This window comes from Melospiza georgiana, chromosome 11 (genome assembly GCF_028018845.1).
Source record: "Melospiza georgiana isolate bMelGeo1 chromosome 11, bMelGeo1.pri, whole genome shotgun sequence".
In the NCBI taxonomy this organism is placed as follows: Eukaryota; Metazoa; Chordata; class Aves; order Passeriformes; family Passerellidae; genus Melospiza; species Melospiza georgiana.
Window position 1 is genome coordinate 16,968,813 of NC_080440.1, and position 27,627 is coordinate 16,996,439.

General features: G+C 57.0%; 3 protein-coding genes across 5 annotated transcripts in view; 2 read left to right on the plus strand and 1 right to left on the minus strand.

Annotated features, from left to right (window-relative positions):
- The window catches only part of RBM6 (RNA binding motif protein 6), a 58,202-nt gene extending 45,908 nt beyond the window's left edge, over window positions 1-12,294 (minus strand). For 2 of the 3 annotated variants that reach the window (XM_058031703.1, XM_058031701.1), the window contains exons 1-5: window positions 12,235-12,294; window positions 7,866-7,975; window positions 4,358-5,696; window positions 3,230-3,319; window positions 2,164-2,233 (exon numbers count right to left, since the gene is read on the minus strand). In XM_058031703.1, the coding sequence (XP_057887686.1) occupies window positions 2,164-2,233; window positions 3,230-3,319; window positions 4,358-5,696; window positions 7,866-7,909 (1,543 nt within the window). In that variant the 5' untranslated portion in view covers window positions 7,910-7,975; window positions 12,235-12,294. The remainder of the gene's footprint in view (window positions 1-2,163; window positions 2,234-3,229; window positions 3,320-4,357; window positions 5,697-7,865; window positions 7,976-12,234) is intronic. The other variant, XM_058031702.1, reaches the window with a different exon arrangement.
- A 193-nt stretch (window positions 12,295-12,487) lies between these two features.
- On the plus strand, window positions 12,488-17,667 carry MON1A (MON1 homolog A, secretory trafficking associated). The gene is made up of 6 exons (XM_058031704.1): window positions 12,488-12,635; window positions 13,888-14,029; window positions 14,259-14,726; window positions 14,916-15,681; window positions 15,777-15,924; window positions 16,360-17,667. Exons 2-6 carry the CDS (start codon window positions 13,903-13,905, stop codon window positions 16,498-16,500), a joined length of 1,650 nt encoding a protein of 549 aa, XP_057887687.1. The 5' UTR covers window positions 12,488-12,635; window positions 13,888-13,902; the 3' UTR covers window positions 16,501-17,667.
- A 1,872-nt stretch (window positions 17,668-19,539) lies between these two features.
- MST1R (macrophage stimulating 1 receptor) lies at window positions 19,540-26,712 on the plus strand. Its single transcript, XM_058031700.1, has 20 exons — window positions 19,540-20,757; window positions 21,934-22,122; window positions 22,204-22,329; window positions 22,407-22,577; window positions 22,738-22,907; window positions 22,996-23,173; window positions 23,259-23,404; window positions 23,510-23,671; window positions 23,809-23,902; window positions 24,006-24,233; window positions 24,313-24,459; window positions 24,536-24,695; window positions 24,776-24,868; window positions 24,951-25,184; window positions 25,268-25,348; window positions 25,421-25,602; window positions 25,676-25,785; window positions 25,881-26,046; window positions 26,126-26,262; window positions 26,442-26,712. Exons 1-20 carry the CDS (start codon window positions 19,540-19,542, stop codon window positions 26,710-26,712), a joined length of 4,263 nt encoding a protein of 1,420 aa, XP_057887683.1.
- Window positions 26,713-27,627: the final 915 nt, after the last annotated feature.

Sequence of the window (27,627 nt, forward strand, 5' to 3'; positions counted from 1 at the left end):
ATTTGTTATGGCTGTTATTGTTCCCCCCACAGCTGCAGGCATTCTTCTCTCAAACACACTCAACATGCATACTCATGATTAATGTTATTTTTAACATTTCTGGACAGCATTTAAAAATATACAACCCACTCAGACTGGCTTAGCACGTGCTCCTCTGAGCCAGGCTGCCATTGTCCCACCAAGCCCATACAGCAGTGCAGGTGTATCCCAGAGACATCAGTAATCCTAAAGGTTTGCTTTTCATTCTTATGGATATTTACATACACACCCCATCATAAAAGCATTGTTCAGCCCATGACTGGCCTCTAGTTTCAGAGGTTTAGCTTTCCAGAAGTTAATATTAAATCAATTCTATACACTTGTCTAGGAGGAGCCAATGTGGAAAGCTGGATTAATTTTACTACAGCTTCTAGTTACCCAATTTCTAAAACAAGTATTCACAATGCAGGAAGCTTTTATTGCCCTAGACACATCCATCTTGTGCAAGAAGGATCAGAGAGCTGTTTAAATGCAGCCTCAGGACACAATGCAAAACAAAGACTTTGGAGCCTCCACGTAACCTGGAACAAAGCTACGCCGCTTAAATGACTGATGTTGACTGGACAGGGTTAAACAACAGCTTTACACAGCTCATAAAGCACCAGCTAATTTTAACTTCATTCTTTACCTCCCCACAATTGCCAGAAAAACTTTTTGAAAAGCCAACTTTGCAGCTGAAGAGACAGCCTGGAACAGAATGCAGCTTTTGGAGAGAGAGCAGAAAACTGCAGCCCTCGCATCACATGTGAGCACCCGCAGATACCGGAGCCTCTGCACATAACTTCAGACACTGAGTCTCATCCTCAGCAGCCTTTGAAACAGGGAAGGGGAAGGAAGAAACAGCAGCTCTCTAATGAGGGCAGTAAGTCCTAATAACGTACATGGGAAGAGACTTACAAAGAAATTTCCAGTTCAATTTGATTTATTACTGAAGTGACATGTTTCAGAAGGAAAAAAAAAAACCAAAACAACTGACAAATCTCATCAGCACAGGCAAGAAAGGAGCGTGTTGCAATTATTGTGTTGCAGTCAGTGCTGTGTGGGTGACGACAGCAATACTGAAATATGCTTAGGAAAGAGGAAAGGAAGCAAGAAAGACTAACTGTGCCCCTTAAGCCCTGCTTTTTAGGCCAGATTACGTGACACAGGGATGTTCTTTAGTTCAAAGGTTCCTGAGAAGGTTGTGAAATCTCCTTTGACAGCTTCCAGAAACAAAAATACACAAATACCCCACTGCCCCAGTTTCTCAACACATTGGAAGCCTTTACATAATGTATTGACACCAAGAATTCCAGCTGCTTCACGTACAACTCATACTGAAAATATGAAAAAGCACTGATGAATGTAGAAGCCTCTGCTCTCCTAGGTTTAAAAATAAAATTAAAATAAAATACCAGTTTCCAGGTATTTCCTACTAGCATTATCCACACCAATCCCCAGGACTCACCCTTCCTACCATCGCACATCTTTGTTCCAGTACAACTCTTTCACAAAGCAGCCTTGTAAAATATTTCTTTCTTCAGAATCCTATACACACTGATCAGAAGTACAGCAGAACTTTATTCTTTGAATGAGGAAGAACAACCAGACCCAGTATTTGGATATCTGCTTATAAAACTTACTTTGTCTTTTTATTTAACCTGTCTTCGTACCTAAGCAGGGCGCCAGTTTCAGGCTACTGAAGGAGAAATGTTAGGATGGAACAGGTTTCCTGAGGACACTATTTGTGCAGCATTTGTTCCACAGTAAGACCACCTCAGAAACAAGATTTAGAACATTCCAAAAGGATTTAGTAATAGTTAAAAACAAAAATTATGGAAAAATTAACCTGCTGTCCCATGGCTTTACTCTTGATAGCTATTAGAACAGCCTTAGTGCTCTTCCTGCTGCTCCTACACCTCTCCAGAGGCAGCTGGACACATGCTTTACCTCTGAGGCAGCAGTGAGTACACCCATCAATTTTGAGGCCAAGAGGACAAACTACAAAACTCACAGGGTATTTTCATTAAAAAATACCTGCAATTAGGGAATGTAAGACTTTAACCAAATTGCCTAAGAGGATATAGGTGTAAAAAATACCCTGTTGTCACCTTGAAAGTAGAAGCACTGGAAAAGCATTCTCACCTGAGCTGTAATCTTTCAGTCGCAGGTCCTTCACAGGTGTCCCATCAGGCCCTCGGAAAGCGTTGAGGATCTACAGGAAAAACAAGATCCACTTCATCTCCAAAATCAAACCTCCAAACCCAAGGTACTTGCCAATGCACATTTCTGTCTCTCCAAGAGTTCTGTTCTTTCTAGGTTAAGGCTGTTACAAACTGACACACTTTCCAGCAGTACCTGAGAATTAAGTTCCAGCTGTACCTGAGAATTGTTACTGAGTTTTCAAAGTATTTTTGGGTTTTGTTTGAAGAAGTGAGCACCATTTACACCACAATTCAACTCTTCAAAGGTTTATTACACTGCTTTCAGCCAGACTCAGATCAGATCCTTATTTAAGGTCAAAGATGTCCTACTGCCTTTAAGAAAATCAAAGTACAAGAACAACTGTTCTGGGTCTTATCATCCTCTGAAGGACAAAGTTCTCTTGTGAGTTCTCCTTCATCAAGCCCCAGAAGATGATCACTACAGCTAGCCCTAGCAAAAACTGCTGCATGTAGGGGTTCTCATGCCTGGAACCTTCACCAAATAAACAAAAAACCCCAAAATTGAAGTCCTAATTCATAGGAAACTGAGCTACTTTCACCATGTAGCCTACATAATTTTATGGGTATTTTTTACTAAAATCAGCAGGAACAGCAGATATCTTTTCCATCTCTGTGAGATCTCATTTAAGCAATTTCAAGTAACTAAGAACACACAAGTTCGCTTAGACACTACTTGTCTTCTGAGCCCAAAATAGTAGCAACAATATTTGGTATATATAAAGCAGTGATGAAGTAAGGCATGTTGCAGAGTCTGGAGTCAAGGCTTCTAGCTATCAACACCCCACATGCAACCATAGGAAAACTCATCACTTCCAGAAGCCCCAAAAACCCAGAATAATCAGATAACAGGTAACATTGCAATGACTTCTAAATCTGGATTTTCCCCTGAGGAAATGACAGACCATCTGATATGCCTTAACCAGACTTCAAAGTGGTACTTTAGAAACCCTCAAGAGAAGTTTCTGGATGAGAAACATCCCACTTACATCATCCTTTGTGGCAGTTTCAGGCACTCCTCCCAGTCGAATGAGCTTGCTGGGCTTCACATACTTGGGGCAGGTCCGGTAATCTTGGTCCTTGAGTTCACACAATCAAGATGGGTTTACAAATGAGAGATGCTGGCTCACAAGATACACAAGCAGCAGCAAAATAAAGCAGGGGAAAATTCAAAGGCAAAGGCCCATAAGCAGCCTGACTCAAAGCTTTAACCCCTGCTGGAGATTCAGGGAGCTCTGGAGGAGCTCTTCACATGCTCACTGAGCTGTATAGGAAGACACAGCTCCAGGAAAATAAAATGGGCAGATCATATCTCTCTGCTTTCCAGCAGTGGGAGATTCGAATTCAATAGCAGTTATTCAAATTCAATAGAAGTTATTAACTCAGTAGTTACCACTACCTTCATGTTTGCAAGACAACTGAAGGAAAACAAAGTATATATGAGATAGTAGTACACAGACCCACCCAAGGCAGGAGCTTCTCTCTGATCCTGCTCATAAGCAACATCCAGGGCAAAACAACAAAATACATTTATCTGTAACCACTTCCCCCAAAAGCCTCTGTCAGGTCGTTTTCAACCTGGGGACTTTCTGAACCAAATCTGGTTCTACATATTTAGCAACTCTCACTTGCTAAACTGCACTTCTCTTGGGTGTAGTGAGAGTCCTATGTGTTGGATAAGTGGGTCCTGGTTGCTCTGGATGAGCTACAGCTGCAAAGTCCTTGGTTGGGCAGCAGCTCATGAAGGCAACTGGGATAAAAGGGGGTGGGTCGAGAGGCCAGGAGGAGCCCCTGTGAAGCCATGAGGAACTGCACAGCAGAGAGGAGCTGCATGGTAGAAAACAAGCCATGAAGGTATGGACTTTAAGAATATCATAACAAGAGTATGGGACTCTAGAAATATGAAATACAATAAGATAACAACAACACTTGGGAAATGTTTCTGAGATAGAAAGGGTGCCCATTAAATAATCTGGAGCAGAGAATGATCTCAGAGAAGGATGGTGAATTAGAATAGAACTGAAGTGATTGGACATGGATGAAGACTCCTTCCCAACTCCTCCCATTCTTTGGCCAACACACATTTAACAGAGACATCAATTGACAAAAACACCTACCTGGAGGTTCTTATAGGGCCTAGAATCTTTGCTGGGTTTTCCTTCTGCAAAGGACTTGCCATGTTCATAATCAAACATTTGATGCCCCGGCAGCCGGTGATCCACGTCCCGATATTCCATGTTCCTGTAGTCTGTATCTTGCCTCCCAAGGAAATCCAGGTCACCTTCACCCTTTAACCCAAGATCAGCATCGGATCTTTGCTGCTCCCCCCCAGAAAGCTGCTGCTGTTGCTGCTTGTTAGCAAAGGTCTGAGGTTGCTCTTCTTGCTCCTGAAGAGTAGGAAGAGGTCCACGGCTATTCTGGAAATTGTGTGAAGTGTCATCTTCAAGACCCAGTCCCAGTGATTCCTCTTCTCTGGCTGGTGCTTCCGAGTGTTGGAATTCTCCTTTTTGGCTACCAAAGGGATTTCTATCTAGACTAAGTGCAGACTCATCTCTTTTGCTGGTGCTTAAACCGGAGCCCTCTCTTTCTGCTAAAGGTACATTAGGTTGGTTGTGTCTAAAATCTACAAGGCTTTGATCCACAGGAGGCATTTCCCTATCTGAAAAGTCCATGGGAGGAGCCACATCTCTGCTCCTAAAGTCCTGATCAGATCGGGATCTGTGTCTATTTCTGAAGTCTGACGATGGTGCGTTCCTGTTTCTGAAGTCCAGATCAGAGGTGCCCATCCCCCTGAAGTCCAAATCAGGTACATCCCTATTTCTGAAGTCTGAATAGGAATGTTCTCTGCCCCTGTAGTCTAACTCAGACATGTCTCTTGCCCTAAAGTCTGAATGAGGCCCATCTCGACCTCTGAAGTCGAAATCATAAGACCCCCTTCCCCTGAAGTCTGACGGAGGTTCCTCCCTGCCCCTGTAATCCATGTTGTGCACTTCCCTGTCCCTGTAGTTCATGCGGAACGTGTCCCTGTTCCTGTAGTCCCCTGAGGGAACATCCCCAGCCCTGAAGTCCATGGGGGGCCCTTCTCTCTCCCGGAAGTCTCCAGAGTACATATCCCTGCCCCTGTAGTCAGAAGGAGGTGGCTCCCTACCTCTGAAATCCATCTGAGACTCATCTCTGCCCTGGAAGTCAGATGGTGGGAAATCCCTGCCCCTGAAATCGTGGTGCCCATCCCCACCTCTGAAGTCACTACGTGGTCCATCTCTAGCTCCATAGCTGAAAGAAGGTTCCTCTCTGTTGGCAAACTGAGGATTGAGGAGGCCTGGGAGTCCCTGGATATCAAAAGGAAGTGATTTTCTGCCAGAGAAGTTGCCAGAGTGTCTTTCTTGACCAAGACTATCAAGGGAAGGAGGATATTCCCTGTTCCACCCGGGAGCAAACCTTTCTTCTTGGCTCCCACTGTAGAAATAAAGACAGTATTATTCATAACGTGCTTAAGAGTCTGAAATCTACACAGCAGCACATTCTTCTCTAAACTTTTATAGAGCTGTGTAACAGTCTAAGATCCGCAGAAGATATTGATGTTTGGCAGTTTAAGATGAGGCAGCATACGACAGATGTGAGAAAGTAAACTGGGGTGCTCCCATTTCAGCACAATTTCCAGAAGCACTCAACAGAGAATACCTGCAACATTAATGGGTTAATGATGGTAGCAATCCACATAGTCCTGCACTGCACACAGCTCTGCAGCTGTCTGAGGTGCCAGCAGCTGGTGTGTTGGTTCATTAGCATCACCAGCACACGCCTGTGAGGAGCCCAGGAGCTTAAGCTCTCTGGGCAGTATGGAAACAGCTAAATTAACACATCATCCTGAGGCACATGAAAGCAGAGGTTACCAAACAGGCTTTACTGACATGCTACAGAGACTCATTTATGCTTCCTTGTGCTGCAGTCCAAACTGGAAAATTCTGAAACCATCAGTTCACTGAGGGTGCCTCACAGGACTATGCCAACAATCAACATCCAAGATATCCCTGTGCTCGTGCCTCAGACTGTCTTACACTGAGTTCACAAGACTACAGCTATGAGTTCTCCCAATATCTCCACAAAAACACTCAGGAAGAATTTTCCTCTTAAGGCAGTTGTTCAAAATCCAATGGGGCTTTTTTTTTTTTTTTTGTGGGCTGGAACTATCTGATTTTTCACCTAAGCAAGGCTCTAATACATATTTTAAAAAACAGAATGATACAGTATCAGCACATTTTAAAATAACACCAAATGCTACCCAAAGCAGTGGACATTTCCTTAGCAACTACAGCAAGTCATGTTGTACTCTGAGTTTCACTACAGAATCACTCACCAAGATTAATCAAAGCATACACAGATTTCCTAAGGCACACGGTCCATTTCACCACCATGTAGAATAGCAATTAAAACTTGGATCAAGGTTAGCATTCCCCACCCAATACATTAAAGAACAATGCCAATAAAATCCACTTAAAAATCATTAGAACGGCACAATTGATATAATCACAAGACACAATCCCTCCCTCATTAACACTGTTACTACATGTTCTGGAAGATACTGATTTTTATCAGCTTTCTCAACACATTACAGTAGACAATTATTTGAAGTATTCCTAGAGCAGAAACCTAAGGCATGCCATGAGCAGTTCCTTCATCACACTGATTTTCAAGGGACTGAGGTGCACACACGAGCAAAGGATGAAAGAATGATGCACAACAGAGGAAAATTCTAGATTTTGGTGGCTTCATTTTTACAGCCAGCACTCTCTTGCAAACACAGGTCACAAGTAACCACCAGAGGAACACAAGCTAATAAAAATATTGTGTTGTACAGGTCAGCTGCATATTAATCTTTAGAACAGTTGCAGTGACATTCAAAAATGTCTTATGAAGGAGTATATGAGGATATAGATTTTTTGCAAGTGCATGTAGTGGTAGGACAAAGGGGAATTGGCTTAAACTGAAAGAGAGTGGGTTTAGATTGGACACCAGGAGTAAATTCTTCCCTGTCAGGATGGTGAGTCCTTGGCACAGGCTGCCCAGTGAAGGATGCCCCATCTCTGGAAGGGCTCAAGGCCATGCTGGGCAGTCTTGGAGCAGCCTGGGATAGTGGAAGGTGTCCCTGCCCACACCAGGGATTTGGAACATGATGGTCTTTAAGGTCCCTTCCAATCAAACCATTCTGTGATATATGGACTTATTAATCTCATGGAAAGAATTAAACTCTCAATGTTTTAATAAAATTGTGTGTGCAATAAATGTGGCAGTATTTCTGAACTAATTTTCTTCTCTTACAGGCATTAACAGCACATAATACCAAAAGCCATACAGCACATCACATTGGCTCACAACAGCTAAACTAAGTATCACTAGAAAAGGTGGTGTGGAGGACTCAAAATATTAAAAGCAGCTGTTGCCCAAAAACTAAATTTAAAACTTCACAGAAATGCAGAAACTATCAATTAACTTGTCTGTTCTTTGGCCATCACAACTAGCTCCATAGAGACCTCATAACTTCCACCAAAACAGTAAACAGTGAGTTCCCAAGGCTTATTGTATTTAAGAACATTCCTGAAATAAACCATACATTGAAGTGCTTACCGAAAAGACCCCATTCTGTTGCCTTGTCGATGGTCTCCCCACATTTTGATCTTGTCTGGTAGGCTTCCAGAAATGGTTAATTCACTCTAACAACACCCAGACACCACAACCTGTTGAATAAAAAGCATGATGGTAAGCCACAAGGCAAAGAACACACATGACATGAGAAAAACACTGCTGGTTAGAAGGTGTGTGTGTAACATCTGATCAGGATCCACAGATATACAAGAGCACACTCGGGCATGAATGAATTCAAGTGTTGCATTTCTCCACGTTCAAATTTGTAAGTGCCAAATGACTCCTGAAATCAAACTGTCAATATGGTGGGCAAACAATTTGATGTCTGCTTTGATTAACACAGAGCTTTCCAACATACTGTGCTGTCTGACACTATTCAGGGTGCAGCTAGAAAAGTGAGAACGCCGCCATCTATAAACAACAAGGACCGCTGCCGAACAACAGTTTGCAATTAATGTTTAATCCAAACTATTTTTGCCAAAAGCTCTTTGCTGTTCAAGGAAATGATCGCCATTCTTGGTCTACCATGGATACTCTGCCCTCAGAAGTATGCAGACAACAGAGGAGGTTTTGCCAATAAATCATGACAGGCACTGTTCTCCAACGCTGCCCTCATCAAGTAGAGTGACGCAAGTAACACTTGCCTCAACAGAAATCTAAAATTTCATCCACTTCCTCCCACCAGCAGAGAAGGTGAGGATTTCCTGGCGATAACCAAAGCCAGGACTTGAAATAGGAAGTACTTCCGTCTTTCCAAAAGAAAAAAAAAAAAAAAGGCTGCAGCACAGCATGGAGAAAACTGAGGGAGATGGGAGATGGCAACCTGCTGGCCTCAAACCTGCTTGGCCAGTCCAGCTGCCATGCCACCAGACCAAGGCTGGGAGACCTGGTGCTTAGACACTGTTCCAAAGAGGGATTATTTACCTCCAGTGGCTGAGGGGACAGAGGACAGCACAGACAGTCACTGCCAGGCCGGGCTGGAGCAGCTCTTGGCACACAAAGTCCTGTTTGTTCTGCCTTCCAAAGGTCAGCGCTGCCATGGCAGAGGCAGGTCAGCAGAGCAGCTTAGGACAGACCTTCCACCAGGGAGCAATTCCAGGTGCTGCTGCTGGCAGCTGTCTGTGCCAAGGAGCTGAGGGAGCTGCTGCTGTGCCAAGAGAGTCCGTGCTCTTGCCAGGGTCCACTGCCCACCAGGGAAGGCTCAGGTGGGAGCCAGGGACAGCAGGTTCTGGCAGAAACCAAGCATGCAGAGGCTGAGGAAGGCAGCCTGTGCAACCACCACTGATCCACCCACCCCAGTGTCACTTCCAAGGAAACAGGTTCATTCCATTGGCCACTCAGTCTGCTCCCATTTTACATGGCTCTTGATAAATAACTGCCCTGGTCCCAAGGATTTCCTCCATCTTTCTAGGAGGAAAAGTTCTCTTTCTAAGAGAACAAAGACCACATCCCCTCCATGGCAAGGGCAGGCAAAGGGAGATGGTTCCTGTTGTCAGCCAGTCCTTTCATCTGAGATCTTTTGCAGCCTGCAGACCTCACATTTCTTGCTCTTCCCTTCTGGATTTCCCTCCCCCACTCCACTTCTTCTTAAGTCAACAACCTCACCAATGCTTAAAAAAAAAAAAAATTCCCTTGCCAGCTGGAAACTGTTTAGACACAATATTCAAATTATCAGAAAAGGAAAAAAATACCACTGGACAGCTAGCAGGCCTGGCACAGGCCTGCTGGGCCATGCAGCAACCTCCGGGAGCGTGAGGTCATGGTTCAGTAACACAGGGAGCAACAGTGGCTCTGACAGCCCCCACTCAGCCTGATCCGCTCCCCGCCTGCGCCTCTGGCAAAGCACCGGCTGTGAGCTGTGCCAGCTCGTGCTTTTCTGGGTCTGCACCACGGATGACCCTCACAAGGGAGTTATATTTAACCCAGGTCACTTCAGTGATACGCTTTACCACACAAGCACACAAACCAAGGTGACAGCAAACTGCAGGACAGGGACAGAAGGGTCTTAGCCTGGCTTCCACCGATGCCAGGATCTCCTGAAGGTACACCCTGCTACAACTGCTCCAAAAAAAGCACACCGTGATGAGACAGCGTGAGGATTCACCCTTCTGCCACGGGCAGGTACCTGCCAGCTCAGCTGCCACCTCCCCTCTCCCAGGTAACTGCTGGGAGACAGGTCAGAGTGAGGGAGGCTGTGTGCCAAAGACACCCCAGGCCAACAGCGATGGTGGCAAAAAGCCACCTGCGTGCTTGGAACTGTGCACCCATCAGTTCTGCCATGCTCTGGTCACAACCAAGTGTTTGAGGATTTGGAAACAGTCCAGTCACTGGCAGAGCCCAGAGCAGCAGCTCTCTAGGACAATAATGAGCAGTTCCAATTACCCTGAACATTTGGGAGGCAGATATGCATCATCCTTCCCTACTCCTATCCCAGCTGGCTCTACCTCCTGGAGGCAAAGCCTCAGCTCCACCGAAGATACAGAAGGCACAACTAAACAAGGAGAAGCTCCTTTGTGGTTTTAGCTCCTCCAATGACTGCTGGCCACACAGCCCTCCCAGGGGAGGCTGGTGGAGCTCCGGATGCTCCCTGGCATTACACCCAATGGCTTCCTCAGGACTGTGCCCCTGCCCTCCCCAGGGCTTCCCCAGACACCCCTGGGGAGGCTCCCGACTCCACTTCCCAATCTGCACCTGCCAAGCCTGACAGCAAACTCTTGGAGCTCTCCCTCCAATCTATACCCTGCTATGGGAAAATAATGATCTTTGATCATGGGGATTGTGCAGCTGAACCAGACTAAGCAACTGGTCTTCTTGAGGACTAAATAAAGACATCTGTCAAGGGGCCAGCACAGCCCTCAAGTGTCTCCTCACCAATTTACACCCAGCTTCACACCTTTTTCCCAAATATGGGGGAGAGAAGGGTAATTGGTGACAGACTGGGTGCTATTTTCAGAAAAATACTCTGATATTCAGAGCTTCTCTCCAAACAGATTTTGCCAAGACTTGGTATTTATAGAGCATGAGGAAATCAAACACAGAACTACACACGAGAGCAGAAGAAGCAGTTTGCTGTGGAACAACTTTCTGTACTCAGTAAAGTTTTTGTAAGGCTGAAGAAAGGAAAAGGCCTCTGTGAAATCTAAGTTCTGCAGGAGGTACAAGAAAAAAACATTCCCCAAAGCTACAGAAACCGCAAGTAGCCAAGAAAGGCAGCTACATCCAATGTTAGATAGAGATCTCTAATTCAGAAAAAATATCAAAAGCAGGTCAATGACATGTGAAAGGAGAGGGAACCATTTTGGCTCTCATAGGTGTCAGGCTGGAGGATTTTCATTTTAAAAAAAGGATATGTATACTTTTCATCTATATGATGCTTCTAAAAACATGAATTAGAGACAATTGGGTGAATTCCTAACACACACCCCACCCCATTACTATCCTGACCTTGCTTGTCTCAAAGGACTTCACAAGTTGTTCCCACCCAGTGGATGTTGGGAAAGACTCACACCACAAACACCCTGTCAGGACAGAAAAGTGAATTTCACCTTCAGCAGCATTGTCAAAAGTAACACCACACAACAGCAGCAGCAGCAGCCTCTCAATTGTTTTTAAAATCAGAGCACGGGAGGTCACTGCCATCACTTCCAGCCGTTCCTGATCACCGCCTTACGTGGCCTCCACCAGAGCCAGACCACATCCTGCCTCCACCTAAGGCTTTACTCACAGCCCCAAATCTCGTTTAGCCCATCACTTGGGATTAAATCCACTAACACACAGCTCCCATCACATCCCTCTGCACCCCAGCACGAATCCAGCCCACTTCGGTCCAGCCCTTTTACAACCACAAGCATTCCGAGGTGGACACACATGTGACCTGGTGCAAAAAGGCCCAAATCTTGATCAGGGTCTCAGAACACCACTGAGATAGCCACAAACACCACAGCTGCTGTCAGCGATACACACGTGGCAGGCCCCAACACCTCCGTGTGGGATATCGTATCCTGAGCCAGGGGCCGAGCATCCCAACCCCACAACCACATCCCACCAGGGCGTGGGGTTCTGATGGACACCGAGCCCACAGCACGCAGCTGCGGGCCCGCAGCGCCAGTTCCTGCTGCCTCACGGCCGCAGCGGGCCGGCCCAGCCTCACTCTGTTCCCAGCCACGGGTGACCCAAAACACACACACACACACGACCCCCCCGCCTCATGGACCCCGCAGCCTGCCCTCCTCTACCCCGGGCAAGCCCACCCCGGGAGCCCCTCGGGACACTCTTTGATCCTCCCACCCCACTGAGCGAGATCCCCTTTATCCCAGGCGATCCCCTTTATCTCCCGAGAGACCCTCATCACCTACTCCTCCTCTTCCTCCTCCTGCTCCGCCGCTCCCGCCTCGCACAGGCCCCACGGCCGCCACGGCGAGAACCCGGAACTTCCGGCTCCCTCCTCCCGCTCGGGCACCCAGAGGATGCTGGGAATTGTAGTCTCTATTACACGGTTCCTGCCGCCCCTTCTCAGCCGTGTCCTTGGGGCTCACGGACTACAACTCCTATGATCCCCTTTGGACCGCACCGCCTACAACTCCCATGATGCCCCGCGGCGGGTCGCCGCGATGGCGGGGGTGTCGCCGCGGTCGGGGCCAGGACCGGCGGTAGGGCGGGAGGTGACCGCCCGCCGCCGGCTCCGGGCCCTTTTCCGACCCGCCTAGGCTGTGCCCGGGGGGCTGCAGGGCGGCCCCGGGAGGAGCCGCGGAGGTGGGTCCCTGCGCGCTGTCATTAAGGGGGGTCCTGGGCCTGGGTCGTGCCGGGGCTGAGGAGCGGTGACACCTCAGCGCCGGAGGGGGAAGGGTCGGGGTGGGTCCGTGCTGGGCCGGGAGAGTCCTGGGGTGAGTCCCGCCCACGGGAAGGTCAGCAGGGTGAGGAGGAAAGGTGAGGACGGGGCCCCGATCCACTCCCCTGCACCCTCTGGGGCTGTCACAGGATTTTAGTGGGGGTTCTGGCTCCCCCGGGTGCGGAGGGGGTCCCAGAAAGCTCCCTGGCACTCTCCAGGGCTGGCACAGGCTCCCCCGGATGAGGACAGAGCCCTTATCGGTTCCCCAGTACTCTCCAGAGCTGTCACAGGGTTTTGTGGGGTGAGGATTTAGCTCCCCAGGGGACAACAGAGCTTTGACTCCAAAGTCAAAGGAACTTTGAGCCAGTTCCCCAACACCCTCCAGAGCTGTCACAGGTTTGGGGCTGGGGGCTGCATGAGCTCCCCCTGGTAAGGACAGGGCCCTGATCCACTCAGGGCTGTCACAGGACTTTGTGGGGCTGGTCTGGCTCCCCCAGGTGCAGCGTTAGTGGGATTGGATTTGGGAGCAGGAGGTGTGCTGGGGCACAGAGCAGAGCCCAGGCTCCATGAGCTTCCCCAGCAGCCAGGTTCAGAGGTACAGGCTCCTCACCAGCCTGCCTCCTGTTGCTTTTGCTTGTGCTCACTTTTGAGCTGGTTTTCCCCCAGGGAAGGGAGGAAGGAGCAGGCTGGAGGCATGGCCTCTGCTGGAGAGGGCACCCAGCTCCTGGGCTGATGCCAAATGTGCCAGCTCACAAGGAGTGCCACCAGCCTCGTCCCATGGCAGCCACCTAACCCGGGCCCAGGAGGGTCATAAACCCCTCCCTTTGCAAACACGAGGCCTCTGGCATCTCAGGTGTGGGGACAGGCCCCATCCAGGGCTGTGGCCCTTCCCCCTCGCTGCACAGGGAGCCTGAGCAGCTTTCACAGGGGAAATCGGGGCCAAGCCTGGATGAAAGGTGCCGTGGCCAGGGCCTGGAAAGAGCTGGGGCTGCTTGAGAGAGGAAATCCTGCTGGATTAGAGCAGCTTTCCTGACATCTCACCAGGGCTCGGAGCTGCCTGCTGAGCCAGCGGGATTGGGCCACGGGTGCTGGCCTGGCCCCGCTGGAGAGCAGAGCAGTTCAGGGCCTGCTTTGAAAGTGAGGGGACACAGGGGTGACACTGTGGGTCACATGCAGGTCCTGCCCCGAGGAATGGCTGCAGATGTCCATAAGAAGAAAAGCTGGGAAGTGCCCAATGGGTCCCTGGCGCCAGGAGATGGGCAGCACACAGAGAGGTCCGAGAGCCCCACGCCGGGGCTGGCACAGGGCACAGAGCCAGGTATGGAGCACAGCTCACCAAGGGGGGAGGCAAGGGGGGGGAAGGAGCAGTTCCTCATGTGGGCTGGGACCTCCACAGCCCTGTGGGCAGGGGGAGAGGGGCCCACTCATCACCAGCAGGACCTGCACCCACAGGGTGCTGTGAGATGGGGAGGGGAGGCAGGTCCCCTCTGCATCCCTCCCCCACATGGGGGACACGTGGACGGATGCTGCACGGCCGCTGTTCCCAGGGGCGGGCCAGGAGGGAGCCATGTTCGTGCACACCCGCTCCTACGAGGACCTGACCAGTCCCGAGGACGGGGCGGCCGCGGCGCGGAGCCCGGAGGAGAGGCGGGGGGAGCCGGCCGAGCCGAGCAGCATGGAGCAGATCAGCAAGGACTTCAGCGAGCTGAGCACGCAGCTCACGGGCATGGCCCTCGACCTGGACGAGGAGATGAGGGCGGGCAAGGAGGGGAAGCTGGAGCCATCCCCGCAGACCGCCCGGCGCGACTCGGTGCTGTCGGGGAAGGAGGAGGAGGACGTGACCATGGACGCCTGGCGCTCGCACCGGAAGCACGTCTTCGTGCTGAGCGAGGCGGGCAAGCCCGTGTACTCCCGCTATGGCTCTGAGGAGGCCCTGTCCAGCACCATGGGCGTCATGATGGCCCTGGTGTCCTTCCTGGAGGCCGAGAAAAACGCCATCCGGTCCATCCACGCAGGTACCACCCCAGGGGGGAGGGGTTGGGGTTTCACAGCCTGCCCATCTATGTGCCTGCCACCATGGGCCGTGTTACCTGTCCCCAGGGACAGATGGGTTGCTGGGGGGAGAGGCTGCAGCCTGGCTGTAGGCCTGGGGAGCCAGGCTCACAGATCTACCCCCGGCCCCCCGGGGGCTCCCTCCCAAGCAGATGGCTACAAGGTGGTCTTCGTGCGGAGGAGCCCGCTGGTGCTGGTGGCAGTGGCACGCACCCGGCAGTCGGAGCAGGAGATTGCCCACGAGCTGCTCTACATCTACTACCAGATTCTGAGCCTGCTCACCTGGACCCAGCTCAACCACATCTTCCAGCAGAAGCAGAACTATGACCTGCGCCGGCTCCTGGCTGGCTCCGAGCGCATCACCGACAACCTGCTGGACCTCATGGCCCACGACCCCAGCTTCCTGATGGGCGCCGTGCGCTGCCTGCCCCTGGCCGCCAGCGTCCGCGACGCCGTCAGCAGCAGCCTGCAGCAGGCCAAGGCCAAGAGCCTGGTGTTTTCCATTCTGCTGTCTGGGAACCAGCTGGTGTCTCTCGTGAGGAAGAAGGATCAGTTCCTTCACCCCATTGACCTCCATTTGCTCTTTAACCTCATCAGCTCTTCTTCCTCTTTCCGGGAGGGCGAAGCCTGGACTCCCATTTGCCTCCCTAAGTTCAACTCCAGCGGTTTCTTCCACGCCCACATCTCCTACCTGGAGCAGGAGATGGACCTGTGCCTGCTGCTGGTCTCCACTGACCGTGAGGACTTCTTCACCGTGTCCGACTGCAAGCGGCGCTTCCAGGAGCGGCTGCGGCGGCGGGGGGTGCAGCACGCTCTGCACGAGGCCCTGCGCACCCCCTTCTACAGCGTCGCCCAGGTGGGCATCCCCGACCTCCGGCACTTCATCTACAAGTCCAAGAGCTCCGGGCTCTTCACCAGGTGAGGCCCTGGGGAAGCGCTGGGCCAAGGCCGTGGCACGTGGCGTGGGCCAAGCCCCTTCTCCAGTGGGTTAATGGGGTGCTGTGTTCCTGCAGCCCCGAGATTGAGGCTCCCTACGTGCAGGAGGAGGAGAAGGAGAGGCTCTTGGGGCTTTACCAGTACCTGCACAGTCGGGCCCACAACTCTTCACGGCCCCTGAAGAACATCTATTTCACAGGCCCCCGCGAGAACCTCCTGGCATGGGTAAGGCCGTTGGTGGGGTTTGGTGAGCCTGTCTTTTGTGGTCCTGCAGGGTGGGGAAAGGGGGTGGTAACACTGCACAGCACCAGCACCGTGGCCCCCAGGGAGGACCCCAGCCTATGCATGGTCCTTTTGGGGGTGAGCTTGCCCCTGTGGGAGGGAGGGACAGGCAGGGGTAGCAGTGGGAGCTGGTAAATTCCAGGACCAAAGGTTGTGCCACGCCCTGTCGAAAAACCCACTGTGGGGCAAACCCCAGGGTTTGCTTCTCCCACTTCTGAGCAAACCAGATGCCACCCATTTAGGATACCCCACTGCCACTTTGTGTCCCTGCACTGGAGCCCCTCTGCCCATTGCTGGTAGCCCATGGGGGGAAGAAGGAGTGCCAGCCCCAGGTGGGGCACAGTCCTGGTCCCAGCACATGTCCTGTCCTTCTCCCAGGTAACCAATGCCTTTGAGCTCTACGTGTGCTACAGTCCCCTGGGGACCAAGGCCGGCGCCATCAATGCTGTCAACAAGCTCATGAAGTGGATCCGCAAGGAGGAAGATCGACTCTTCATCCTCACGCCCCAGACGTACTGAGGGCATCACCCAGGGCATGGAGGCAGCTGGGAGAGCCCCCGCTGTGCTGGGGAGCCCATTCCCAGGGATTCCCGGGCTGTGTGTCCAGGGGAGAGGGCATGGTGGGACCCCAGAGCACAGGGAAACCCCACCTGCAGGACTGTCCAGCCTGGCTGGTAGAGATGGGGTGCACAGGAAAGGAAATGAACAGGACTTTCTCTCAGCTGCAGGCAGTGCCCCAGCTGGAGGGCCTGCTCTTCCTCCACAGTCCTCAGCTCCATCCTTTGTTGTGAGGGTCCTGGAGTGGGGCTGCTGGTACCCCAGGTTACTAGAGGGGAGCAGAGTTCTCCCTGTGCCTGGCACCTCCCTTCTCTGACATCCTGTGGCTGTGCCAAGGGTGGGGGTCCCCAGGGGAGATGTGGCAGCACTCAGGGGAGCCCTATGTTGCTGTGCCTGCAGATGGCAGGTGACACTGTCCAGGCAAGGGACAGGGCTGGCCTGGGGCACACACTGCACCTCTCCCTGCCTTGGGGGATCTGGACCCCCCAAGTGCCAGGGAGCCTCTGCAGCCCCAGAGTGGGTTTGCCCCCCTGGCATCTGTATGAGCCTGGACCCTTCCCACTGTGGCTGTGAAAAGGGTGTCTGTCCCTGGGGATGCTGGCAGGCAGGGTGGGTCAGCAGGGTCCTGCCCACCTCACCACAGGGACACAGGGCAGCTCCGGAGAGCCAAGGTGCCGAGGTGTTTGTCAGGCTGCTTAGGGGCTCATGGTTCTGGCTGTGGCTTGTGGATCCTAAAGGGGCAGCTCAAGCACATCTCCTTGGAGACCCCCCCCAGTACAGGGCCATGGAGCTCCCCAGCCCATGGAGAGTTTTCCCCTTGGCACGGGAGCACCTGTCCCCCAAACTCAGCCCCTCGAGCCAGCTACTGAGCTTCCTGCACCTCCCTGGCCACCCCAGGCACTGGTGTGGGGCTGAGCACCTGTGAACAGCCCAACTCCGTGTTTTGGGGCTGTCTGAATAGTCCTGGAGTAGGTATCAGAGGAGGGGCAGAGCCAGCAGGGTGACACCCCGGCACAGAGGGAGCTGGGAAGGATCCGGCAGGGCTAGCACAGGGATCTGCTCCTGTATTTATGCTCCTGCCAGAGTGTAATCGCTTCTCTTTGCTCATAAACATTATCTGGACCCTAAGTTGAGTCTTGTCGCATTCCTGTATGTTCACTGGAGTGGGGGGATGACCAAGCTGGGCGAGAAGTTTGCTCCAAGTTTGGTACGGTGCAGTCCAGCCCCGGGGATCCGCTGGGAGCCAGGAAAGCTGCCGGGGAGCGGTGCGGGGCTGCCGGGGTTGTGCTGGCAGGAGGCGGCGCTGACTGGAGATTGGGAGCGGCAAAATCCCCGGGCTGAGCTGGCCCCGGCCAGCTCATGTCGAAACCGAGAGGCGCAGCCGGAGGAAGGAGCTCTTGGGTAAGGCCCGGAGCCAGCGGAACTGCCGGGCCTTGCACAACGCGGGGCGGGAGCCTGGGGGCCGGGGCTGGCCCGGCGGCAGGCACGGGGCACTTTCGGCAGGCTCAGCCCCTCCTGGGACCAAAGTCCCCAGCACCCCGCTCACCTGGAGGAAAGCTGGGGTTCACGGCCCAGCCTCTGAGCGCAGCAGGGCACTTGGAGGGCAAATCCATGCCCGTGAATCCGGATGTAAAGAATCTTCCCACATCCCTACGAACAGCAGTCACTCCCAGAGGTGCTGGCACCTCCTGCCACTGCAGGCAGACAGGGAGGGAAGGGACATGAGACACAGAATGGGCACAACACAAATAACCCTCACAGCTGCCCTGGCAAAGTTGTGGCTCCCCCAGCCCTGCTCTTTTCTCCCAGCTGGGAGCTCCGGTGCTGAGCCTGCCGCACCCTGAGGTGTCCTGTTGGCCTGGAAGCGAGCAGCGAACGCGGTGCTGCCGCGGGGAAGCGGCAATTTCCCTTCCAAGTGTCGGGGTGTCAGCTGTCCCTGTGGCAGCGGGCTGGGGGCTGCGGCCGAGGGGCCACGGGGTACCGGCATGCAGGACCCCACTCGCACCCAGGGATGCTGCTGGCAGCCACCTCCCAGCCACGGGGAACCCCCGACGGCCCCCCGGACCTGCAGCGAGGCAGAGTGCCAGCCCTGCACCCGTGCTCCCATCAGCGGCCCCGACTCACAGCCGTGCCCCTCTCGGGCACCCTGCCCGGCCGTGCCTCTCCCCGGGAGTGCCCGGCGGTGCCCCGATCCCCTCGTTCCCCCGCACACCCCCGGGCTGCGTGTGCCGGTGCCGGCCCTCGGGGAGCCCCGGGCGGCGGGACCCACGCACCCCGTCCCGCCCACCCCGTCCCGCCCCGTCCCGTCCCGCCTCGCCTGCTCCGTCCCGGCCCCGCTCCGCCCTGTCCCGGCACGGCACGGCACCGCACGGCACGGCAGCGCCCAGGTGACCGCCCTGCCGCCCGGTACCGCTCGGATCGGACCGGACCGGACCGGACCGGACGGATGGGGCAGGGGCAGCCGGAGCCAGTGGAGATCCCGGACCCGGTGAGCTGCGGCGGGGCCGGGGGTGGAGGCCGGGAGTACTTCGGGGTCCCGTTCCCGGGAGGCTGGCGGGGGCTTTGTCCTAGTCCCGCAGGGATCCCCGGTCCCTGTTGCTGTCCCGGGGGCTGGGAGGGTCCCTGTCGCAGTCCCCGGAATGGGTCATTGCAGGGCAGAGATGCCCCGGGGTGACAGGCAGCGTCTGTAGGTGGCAGAAGGCAGGATTTGTCCCTCTGCCACAGGCAGCTTGGCATCACCTCCTACTCGTGGTATTTTGGAAGAGGTTTGGTGTGACTGATCCTCCCTCGGCACTACCCATCGTCATCTGGCCCCTGGGAACCCTGGCAGCCCCAACTGACACCCAGCTGTGGCTGTGCCCAGGCCCTCACCTAAAATAAGCAAGTAAAACCCTTCCTTTTTTATTTTGGCAGATGCAATGGTGGCCCATCCTCCATCCGTTCTGAGCCTGCTGGGTGCTGAGCACCGTCGATAACCTTACACCAGTGGCACTGCACAGCATGGGCCTGTCGTGCTGTGTGTGCCTCTGGCTGCTGCTCGCCCTGGCCCTGCTGGGTGCCGGAGCCTGGCAGTGTCCCCGCATCCCTTACAGCTCCACTAGGAACTTCTCCATCCCCTACACACTGCCCAGCCTCGATGCTGGCAGCCCCATCCAGAATGTTGCTGTCTTCACCGACTCCGATGGCCCAGTTGCTGTCTTTGTGGCCGTCCGCAACCGCATCCTTTTGGTCAGCCCTGAGCTGCGCCTGCTCTCTGTCCTTGTCACCGGCCCAGTGGGCAGTGCCAAGTGTGAGATCTGTCGCCTGTGCCCAGCCACCACAGATGGCCCTGAGGACACGGACAATGTCCTGCTGCTGCTGGACCCGCTGGAGCCATGGCTGTACAGCTGCGGCACGGCACAGCATGGGCTGTGCTATCAGCACCAGCTGGAGGTGCGGGACGGTAAGGTGGCCATCACAGCCACACACTGCCTGTACTCGGCCACGGGCAACAGCCCTGCCTTCTGCCCTGACTGTGTGGTCAGCCCACTGGGGACCAGTGCCACTGTGGTGGCCACCTCCTACGCCTCTATCTTCTACCTCGGCTCCACCATTGACAGCAGTGTGGCAGCACGGTACAGCCCACAGTCGGTGTCCATCCGACGCCTGAAGGGCACCTTGGACAGCTTTTCAAATGACTTCCAGTGGCTGACGGTGCTGCCACAGTACCGCGACAACTACACCATCCACTACGTGCACTCCTTTGCCGACGGGGACCACGTGTATTTCCTGATGGTGCAGCCCGAGCGGCCGGGATCAGCCGCGTACCACACGCGCCTGGCGCGGCTCAGCACCCACGAGCGTCACCTGCGCCGCTACCGCGAGCTCGTCCTCGACTGCCGCTTCGAGTCCAAGCGCCGGCGCCGGCGCAGCGGCGAGGAGGATGCCGAGAGGGACATCGCCTACAACGTGCTGCAGGCAGCCCACGCTGCCCGGCCCGGCGCACGGCTGGCCCGCGACCTCGGCATCAACGACACCGACACGGTGCTCTTCGGCGCCTTCGCCGAGAGCCACCCGGAGAGCCCGGTGCCACAGGAGAACTCGGCCGTCTGCGCCTTCCCCCTGCGCCTCCTCAACCAGGCCATGGAGGAGGGCATGAAGAAGTGCTGCGGTACCGGGCACCAGCCGCTGCGGCGGGGGCTCAGTTTCTTCCAGCCGGTGGAGTACTGCCCACACAATGTGAGTGCTCCACCCTGCGCCGCGTCCTGCCCGGGGACCCTGGGGGTTGGCTGGGATGTGGGAGAGTGGGTTCAGGAGCTGGGAAACACTGGTATAGCGGGGTGGATGGTGGGGCGGGGTAGGGCAGGGCAGGGCAGGGCAGGGGGAGAGCGGCATCACCCAGGTGTGAGTCAGCCCAGCATCCACCCACCACCTGCTGCAGGGGCTGCTGTGTTCCGGCAGCCCCGGCTGCACCGAGGAGGCCAGGTGAGGGTGGGGATCCTGTGAGCCCCCCATGGTACATGTGCCAGCACATGGGCACACTGCCACATGTCATGCCTTGGGCCAATTCCTCTCCTGGTATGGCCTCCCCGGCAGCCTCAACTCCGGCCCCCGTAGTGACTGTCCCTGGACCCCAGCCACCCTCTCCAGCTTGTTTATGTGTGGGGGGCGGGAAAGCCACAGGGCCTCGGTGCTTGGCAGGCTGGATGTGTGAGGTGCGGGCTGCTCCTGCCTTGTCCCCCAGCCACCGCCTTCTGTGGGCAAATAAACCACAGGCGGAAGTGCAATTAGTCACTGGGGTTCCTCGTCGGCCACGGCCGCGGGGCAGGAACACCGTGTCCCAGGTACAAGCCCCGGCACGGCCAGGATGCAGATGGGTGGGCGCTCTGGCAGGGCCCCCTCGTCCCAGCACATGACACGAGTTTTGGTGTCCTCAGCCAGGCTCAGGGCAAGGTGCAGCCAAATCCCCTCCTCTTCCTGCACAGGGCAGACAGCTCACTGCGTCTGACTCACTCTGTAGCAGGAGGAACTCAGAGGGGACCCGAGTCCCTCTGCATTGGGAGTGTCCAGTGGGGACCCCATGGCTCCTGCTGTCCCTCTTGCACCCCAGCCCCTTGCTGAGCTCCAGGGCTCAGGGGACACTGGGGTTGGAGTGAGCATCCTGTGGTGCCAGCACGAGTAACTATATCCAGATGGGGTGGGAAGGGAGGGCAGGATCTGACTCCACATAGGGGACTGAGGGAAGGCCTGCCAATGTGGTTTATTCTCCAAAATTTTCCCAGCCTGGAGGGAAACTTAAGCAATCTGGTGCTGCCCCAAAATATCTCACAGATCAAGCTGGTGCCTGCCTGTGAGGGTGTGGGAGTTGGAGTGCAAGGGCCAGCTTCAAGTCACTCACCCCATGTTTGGCCACAGGTGAACCTGTCAGCACCAGTGGTCGACACCAGCTGCTGGGATCAGCCCACCCTCGTCCCTGCTGCCTCCCACAAAGTGGACCTGTTCAACGGGCAGCTGACCGGTGTCGTGCTCTCCTCCCTCTTCGTCACCGCCATGGGGGATGTCACTGTGGCCCACCTGGGCACAGCAGAAGGACGCGTCTTCCAGGTGGGATGGGGGGGTCAGGTGGGATGGCAGGTCCTGGCAGGCTGTGGGGTATGCTCAGCCCCATGCTCTGCCCTGCTGCAGATGGTGCTCCAGCGCTCCAGCTCCTACCTTCTGACCTTGTCCAACTTCTCCCTGGGAGAGCCGGGCCCAGTGCGGGGTGCCATGGGGCAGCAGAGCCGCTCGCTGTTCTTCACTGCTGGCTCCAGGGTGAGTGGGGGCTCTGAGGGGCATGGCGTGGGCATGGAGCTCCACGTGTCCCCCTCACCTCCACTCTCCGTCCCCAGGTGTGGCTCCTGAACGTCACTGGCCCTGGCTGTCGCCACTTCTCCACGTGCCAGCGCTGCCTGCGGGCCGAGCGCTTCATGGGCTGTGGCTGGTGTGGGGATGGGTGCAGGCGCCGCCACGAGTGCCCCGGCCGCTGGGTCCAGGACAGCTGCCCACCCGTCCTCACCGACGTAGGTCTGCGCTGTGTCCCCCTGCTCCTCACGGCTCCAGCACCCAAATGGGGTGGCGTGTGGGGGGACCCCCCCCCGGGGACGGGTGCTGTGCTCCTCAGAGAAGGTATGACCCACAACAGTCACTGCACTTTGGGGTGACAGGGTGCCTCTCCCACAGTTCCATCCCCGGAGCGCCCCGCTGCGGGGTCGGACACGGGTGACGCTCTGTGGAATGACCTTCCGCTCCCGCCCGGAGCCCGATCCCTGCCGCAGCGCCCGCGGTGCCTGCCGGGTGGCAGTGGGACGGCGAGGCTGCACCGTGCTGCCGGAGGAGAGCGAGAGCTTCAGGTGCGCAGCGGGGCTGGGAGAGAACAGCAGCAGGGAGGGCGCTGGGGCTGCCCCCGGCCTGTGGCTGATCCCCGTCACTGTCCCGCAGACCCCTGCCCACCTCCCGCCGCAAGGAGTTTGTGGATGTGCTGGTGTGTGAACTGGAGCCGGGGGGCCCGGCAGCCCTGAGGGGCCCAGCCGACGTGGTGCTCACTGTGGAGGAGCCCCCCAGACCCTCTGGCTTCCGAGTCTACGGCTCCTCCACCCTCGGTGGCTTCGTTTTCGTGGTACGGTTCCACACCGGCAGTGCCCCTGGCAGGGTCGGGGGGGTTTGGCTCCTTCACCTGTCCCACTGACCCCATCTCTGCTCAGGAGCCCCACGTCAGTACCCTGCACCCCCCGTTCGGCCCCCGGGGGGGTGGCACCCACCTCTCACTCCATGGCAAACACCTCTCGGCAGGGAGCAGCTGGCGGGTGATGGTCAATGGCTCCGAGTGTGCCCTGAGCGGGCAGCCCAGGTACGCCCCTGCCCTGGCCCTGGCACTGAGGGGTCCCCAGCACGGGACGGGCACGGGGAGCCCCTGCAGTCCCGCTGCCCCCAGACACGGCTGTCGTGTCTCCAGGCAGGACAATGGGACAATCCAATGCACGGCTCCCGCCGCCGGGGGCCTGGGTGCAGCCCGGGTAGCCCTGTGGATCGACAGGCAGGAGTTCCTGGCCCCCGTGCCCTTCCAGTACCGCCCGGACCCCGCCGTGTCCGCCGTCGTCCCCAGCTGCAGCTATGAGTGAGTGCCTGGCTCCCTTCCCCGGGGTGAGGGACAGCCCTGTCCTGCCGCTGCCCTGGGCTGGACCACGTGCTGGCAATTGCAGGCACCCTGGGGACCATGTGCACCCCGGGGAACCTGATCCCTGCCCACTGCAGGGGTTCGCTGCTCACCATCATCGGCACCCACCTGGACTCCGTGTATCGCGCCAAGATCCGCTTTGAAGCCGCTGGCGTGGTTACCCAAGCCACGGTGAGCACCGGGGTGCGGGGCCATCGCCCCCCGGCCCTGCCCACCCCACCTGGGCAATCCCCCGGGCACAGCCCGAGCCCAGCTCAGCACCTCCCTGCCACAGGAGTGTGAGGACCCGCTGGCACCGGACCGGGTGCTGTGCCACAGCCCAGCCTTCCCCTTCGAGAGCAACGTGGAGGTGGTGCCGGGGAACCTGAGCGTGCTGCTGGACGGCGCCGACGGCCGCTGGCTCTTCCGCCTCCGCTACTACTCCCGGCCCAGGTTGTACCCCTTGCAGCAGGAGGGCAGGCGGCTCCGCCTCAAGCCCGGCGAGGATGAGATCAAAGTGAAGGTACGTGGGGCAGCGGGGTGAGCCGGAGCAGGGGTTCCACTGCCAGGACCCCCGAGCTCACGGTGCTCTATCTGGGCAGCAACTGGGGCTGGATGACGTGGCCACCTGCATGAACATCACCATGACGGTGGGGGGCCTGGACTGCCACCCCAGCGTCCTGAAGAACGAGGTGACGTGCCGCCTGCCCCCCGAGCTGCGCCTGCCCCCCGCCGGGGCCCCCGTGGAGGTAGGAACCCCCCGGGTGGGCAAACACCCGCCCCAGTGCTCCCCGCCCCATCCCTGCTGAGCCCCTGATCCTCCAGGTGTGTGTGAACGGAGCCTGCGAGGCGCTGGGCTGGGTTCTGTCCCCCCCCACATCGCTGGACCTGGCCGCCAGCCTGGCTCTGGGCACCGGCATCACCTTCCTGCTCTGCTGCGTGCTGGCGGCCGTGCTGTTCCGCTGGCGCTGGAAGAAGAGGCGGGGTGAGTGCCGTGCTCGCCGGGCACTCTGATGCCCCAGACCCTGCCACGCCACGCCGTACCCACCCCATTGCTGCCTGCAGGGACGGAGAACCTGGAGCTGCTGGCGCAGCCCGGCCGCAGCGACCCCCCCGTCACCACCCAGCGCCCCGGCGTGGACTACAGAGAGGTGCTGGGTAAGTGGGGGCCGCCGGTGGGTGCTGGGGTGCTGGGTGCTGGGCGCTGCCAGCCCTCACCCGCCTCTGCCTGTCCCGGCAGTGCTGAGCATGGCGGGCACTCCCGGGCCCGTGGGGCCCCGCACGCGAGTCACCGGTGCCAATGGCAGCGCTGGGGCTGGGGCTGGTGCGGCGGGCGGGGGATCCCCCATGCCCCTGCTCAGGGCCACGTCCTGCTGCCTGGAGGATCTGCGGCCGGAGCTGCTGGAGGAAGTGAAGGACATCCTCATCCCCGAGGAGCGGCTTGTCACCCACCGCCACCAGGTCATCGGCAAAGGTGACTCCTTGGCACCCCGATTCGGCTGTGGCCTCGCCTGCCCGAAGTGTGTGGTGCCAGCTTTGTGCCTCCCGTCCCTGCAGGGCACTTTGGCAGCGTCTACCATGGCACCTACACGGACCCTCTGCTCGGGGACCTGCACTGCGCTGTCAAGTCCCTGCACCGTGAGTAGCTCCCCCTCCCGTGCGTCCCCCCCTGGCACAGCAGCGGCACGGCCACAGCTCGGCTCTCCGCAGGCATCACGGACCTGGAGGAGGTGGAGGAGTTCCTGCGCGAGGGCATCCTCATGAAGAGCTTCCACCACCCGCAGGTGCTCTCGCTGCTGGGGGTGTGCCTGCCCCGCCACGGGCTGCCCCTCGTCGTCCTGCCCTACATGCGCCACGGGGACCTGCGCCAGTTCATCCGCAGCCAGCAGCGGGTAGGGGGCACCCCAAGGGCGGCGGGCAGTGATGGGTGCCAAGGCCTCCATGCTCACCACTCCCATCTCACAGAGCCCCACAATGAAGGAGCTCATCGGCTTCGGGCTGCAGGTGGCCCTGGGCATGGAGTACCTGGCCCAGAAGAAGTTTGTGCATCGGGACCTGGCAGCCAGGAACTGCATGTAAGTGCGGCTGTGCCCTCCAGACCTCCCCCCCAGGGTACCCGCCGGAGTCTGGGGGTGCCCAGGAGTCCCCACCTCCCCGTGGTGTCCTGCAGGCTGGACGAGACGCTGACAGTAAAGGTGGCTGACTTTGGGCTGGCGCGGGACGTGTTCGGCAAGGGGTACTACAGCATCCAGCAGCACCGCCACGCCAAGCTGCCTGTCAAGTGGATGGCGCTGGAGAGCCTCCAGACCCAAAAATTCACCACCAAGTCTGATGTGGTAGGCATGACCCCCCCCTCCCCGCCCCGTCCCCCATCTCCATCCTGCCTGTGCCCCATGGCAGCTCTCTCCTCGGCAGTGGTCCTTCGGGGTGCTCATGTGGGAGCTGCTGACGCGCGGGGCAGCGCCGTACGCCGGGGTGGACCCCTACGACATGACCCACTACCTGCTGCAGGGGAGGCGCCTGCCACAGCCCTCCCACTGCCCCGACACCCTGTGAGTGCCGCTGGGCTGGGCGGGGTGGCGGGGGCTGTCCCGGGGCTGCAGCACTGACCGGCTGTGGCTGCAGGTACCGGGTGATGCTGAGCTGCCCCGACACCCTGTGAGTGCAGCGGGGCTGGGCGGGGTGGCGGGGGCTGTCCCGGGGCTGCAGCCCTGACCGGCTGTGGCTGCAGGTACCGGGTGATGCTGAGCTGCTGGGCGCCGGCGCCCGAGGAGAGGCCGTCCTTCACCGGGCTGCTGGGCGAGCTGGAGCGTGTCCTGGCCACGCTGGATGGGGAGCACTATGTCAACCTGACTGTCACCTACACCAACCTGGACTGGGGTCCTGCCTTTCCCCCTGCTCCCCCGGGGCAGCTGCCTGATAGCGAGGATGAGGATAAACATAATGAGGAGGAAGAAGAAGAGAAGGAAGAAGAGGAGGACGACGACACATCTGTGTGCTGATGGGATTCCCTGCACCGTGGGGTCTCCCAGACCCCCGTGCACCATAGGCACACTGCCCTGAGGAGGGATGCAGTGTGCAGGCAGATGCCATGGGGCACCCTCCCTATGGGATGGGTGCTGGCAGGCAGCTGGGTGCCATGGAGTGCTCTCCCATGGCTCACACCCAGACCCTGCTGGCTGCTCCCCAGGATTGGTCCTGCACCACAGGATGTTGGGGCTCAGTCCTGTGCTGGCTGGGTGGTGAGAGGCTCAGTCCCACAGTGATGAGTCTGAGCTCTGGGGTCTGGGCTCAGTCCCACAGTGGATGTGTGCTGTGGGGCCCCATACCCAGTGGGTGTTGTTGGGTGGCCTGGCCTTCCCAGGGCTCCCGTGGAGTTTCCAGCCCCTGGGCTGCTCAAATCACTCATTAAAAACTAATTATATTTTTTCCCTGGCTGAGGCTGTGTCTTTGAGGGGGCTGTGCCCCAGGCTGGCAGCACCCTCGTGCCCCTCCATGGGTGAGGTGTCTCCCCACCCACTCCTGGGGCACCCACCTCATGGGAGACGCTGAGGAGGGGGCACCCACTGTTGCTTTGTCAGTGAAAGGAGGGCATCTGCACAATGGTGCTGCTGTGGCCACCCTCATGTGGAACCATCCCCCATTGCCTGCCACACCAAGGTCCCACTTTGCACCCCGAGTCCCACCATGGCCCTCTGACCTTGGCATGTTTAGGAGGCTTTTGCTAAAAGTCCTTCTCCCAGCCACATCCAGCCCGTGGCCAGGGTGGCTGTGAGGCATGAGGCATGTGAGGGGTACCATGCTCCTGGGCATGGGGTGATGATGCCCCTGCAGTCCTGGCATATGGGCCATGTTGCCCCCAGGATTCGTGGCATGATGGATGCCTGGGGCATGGAATTGCAGTGCCCATGGGATCA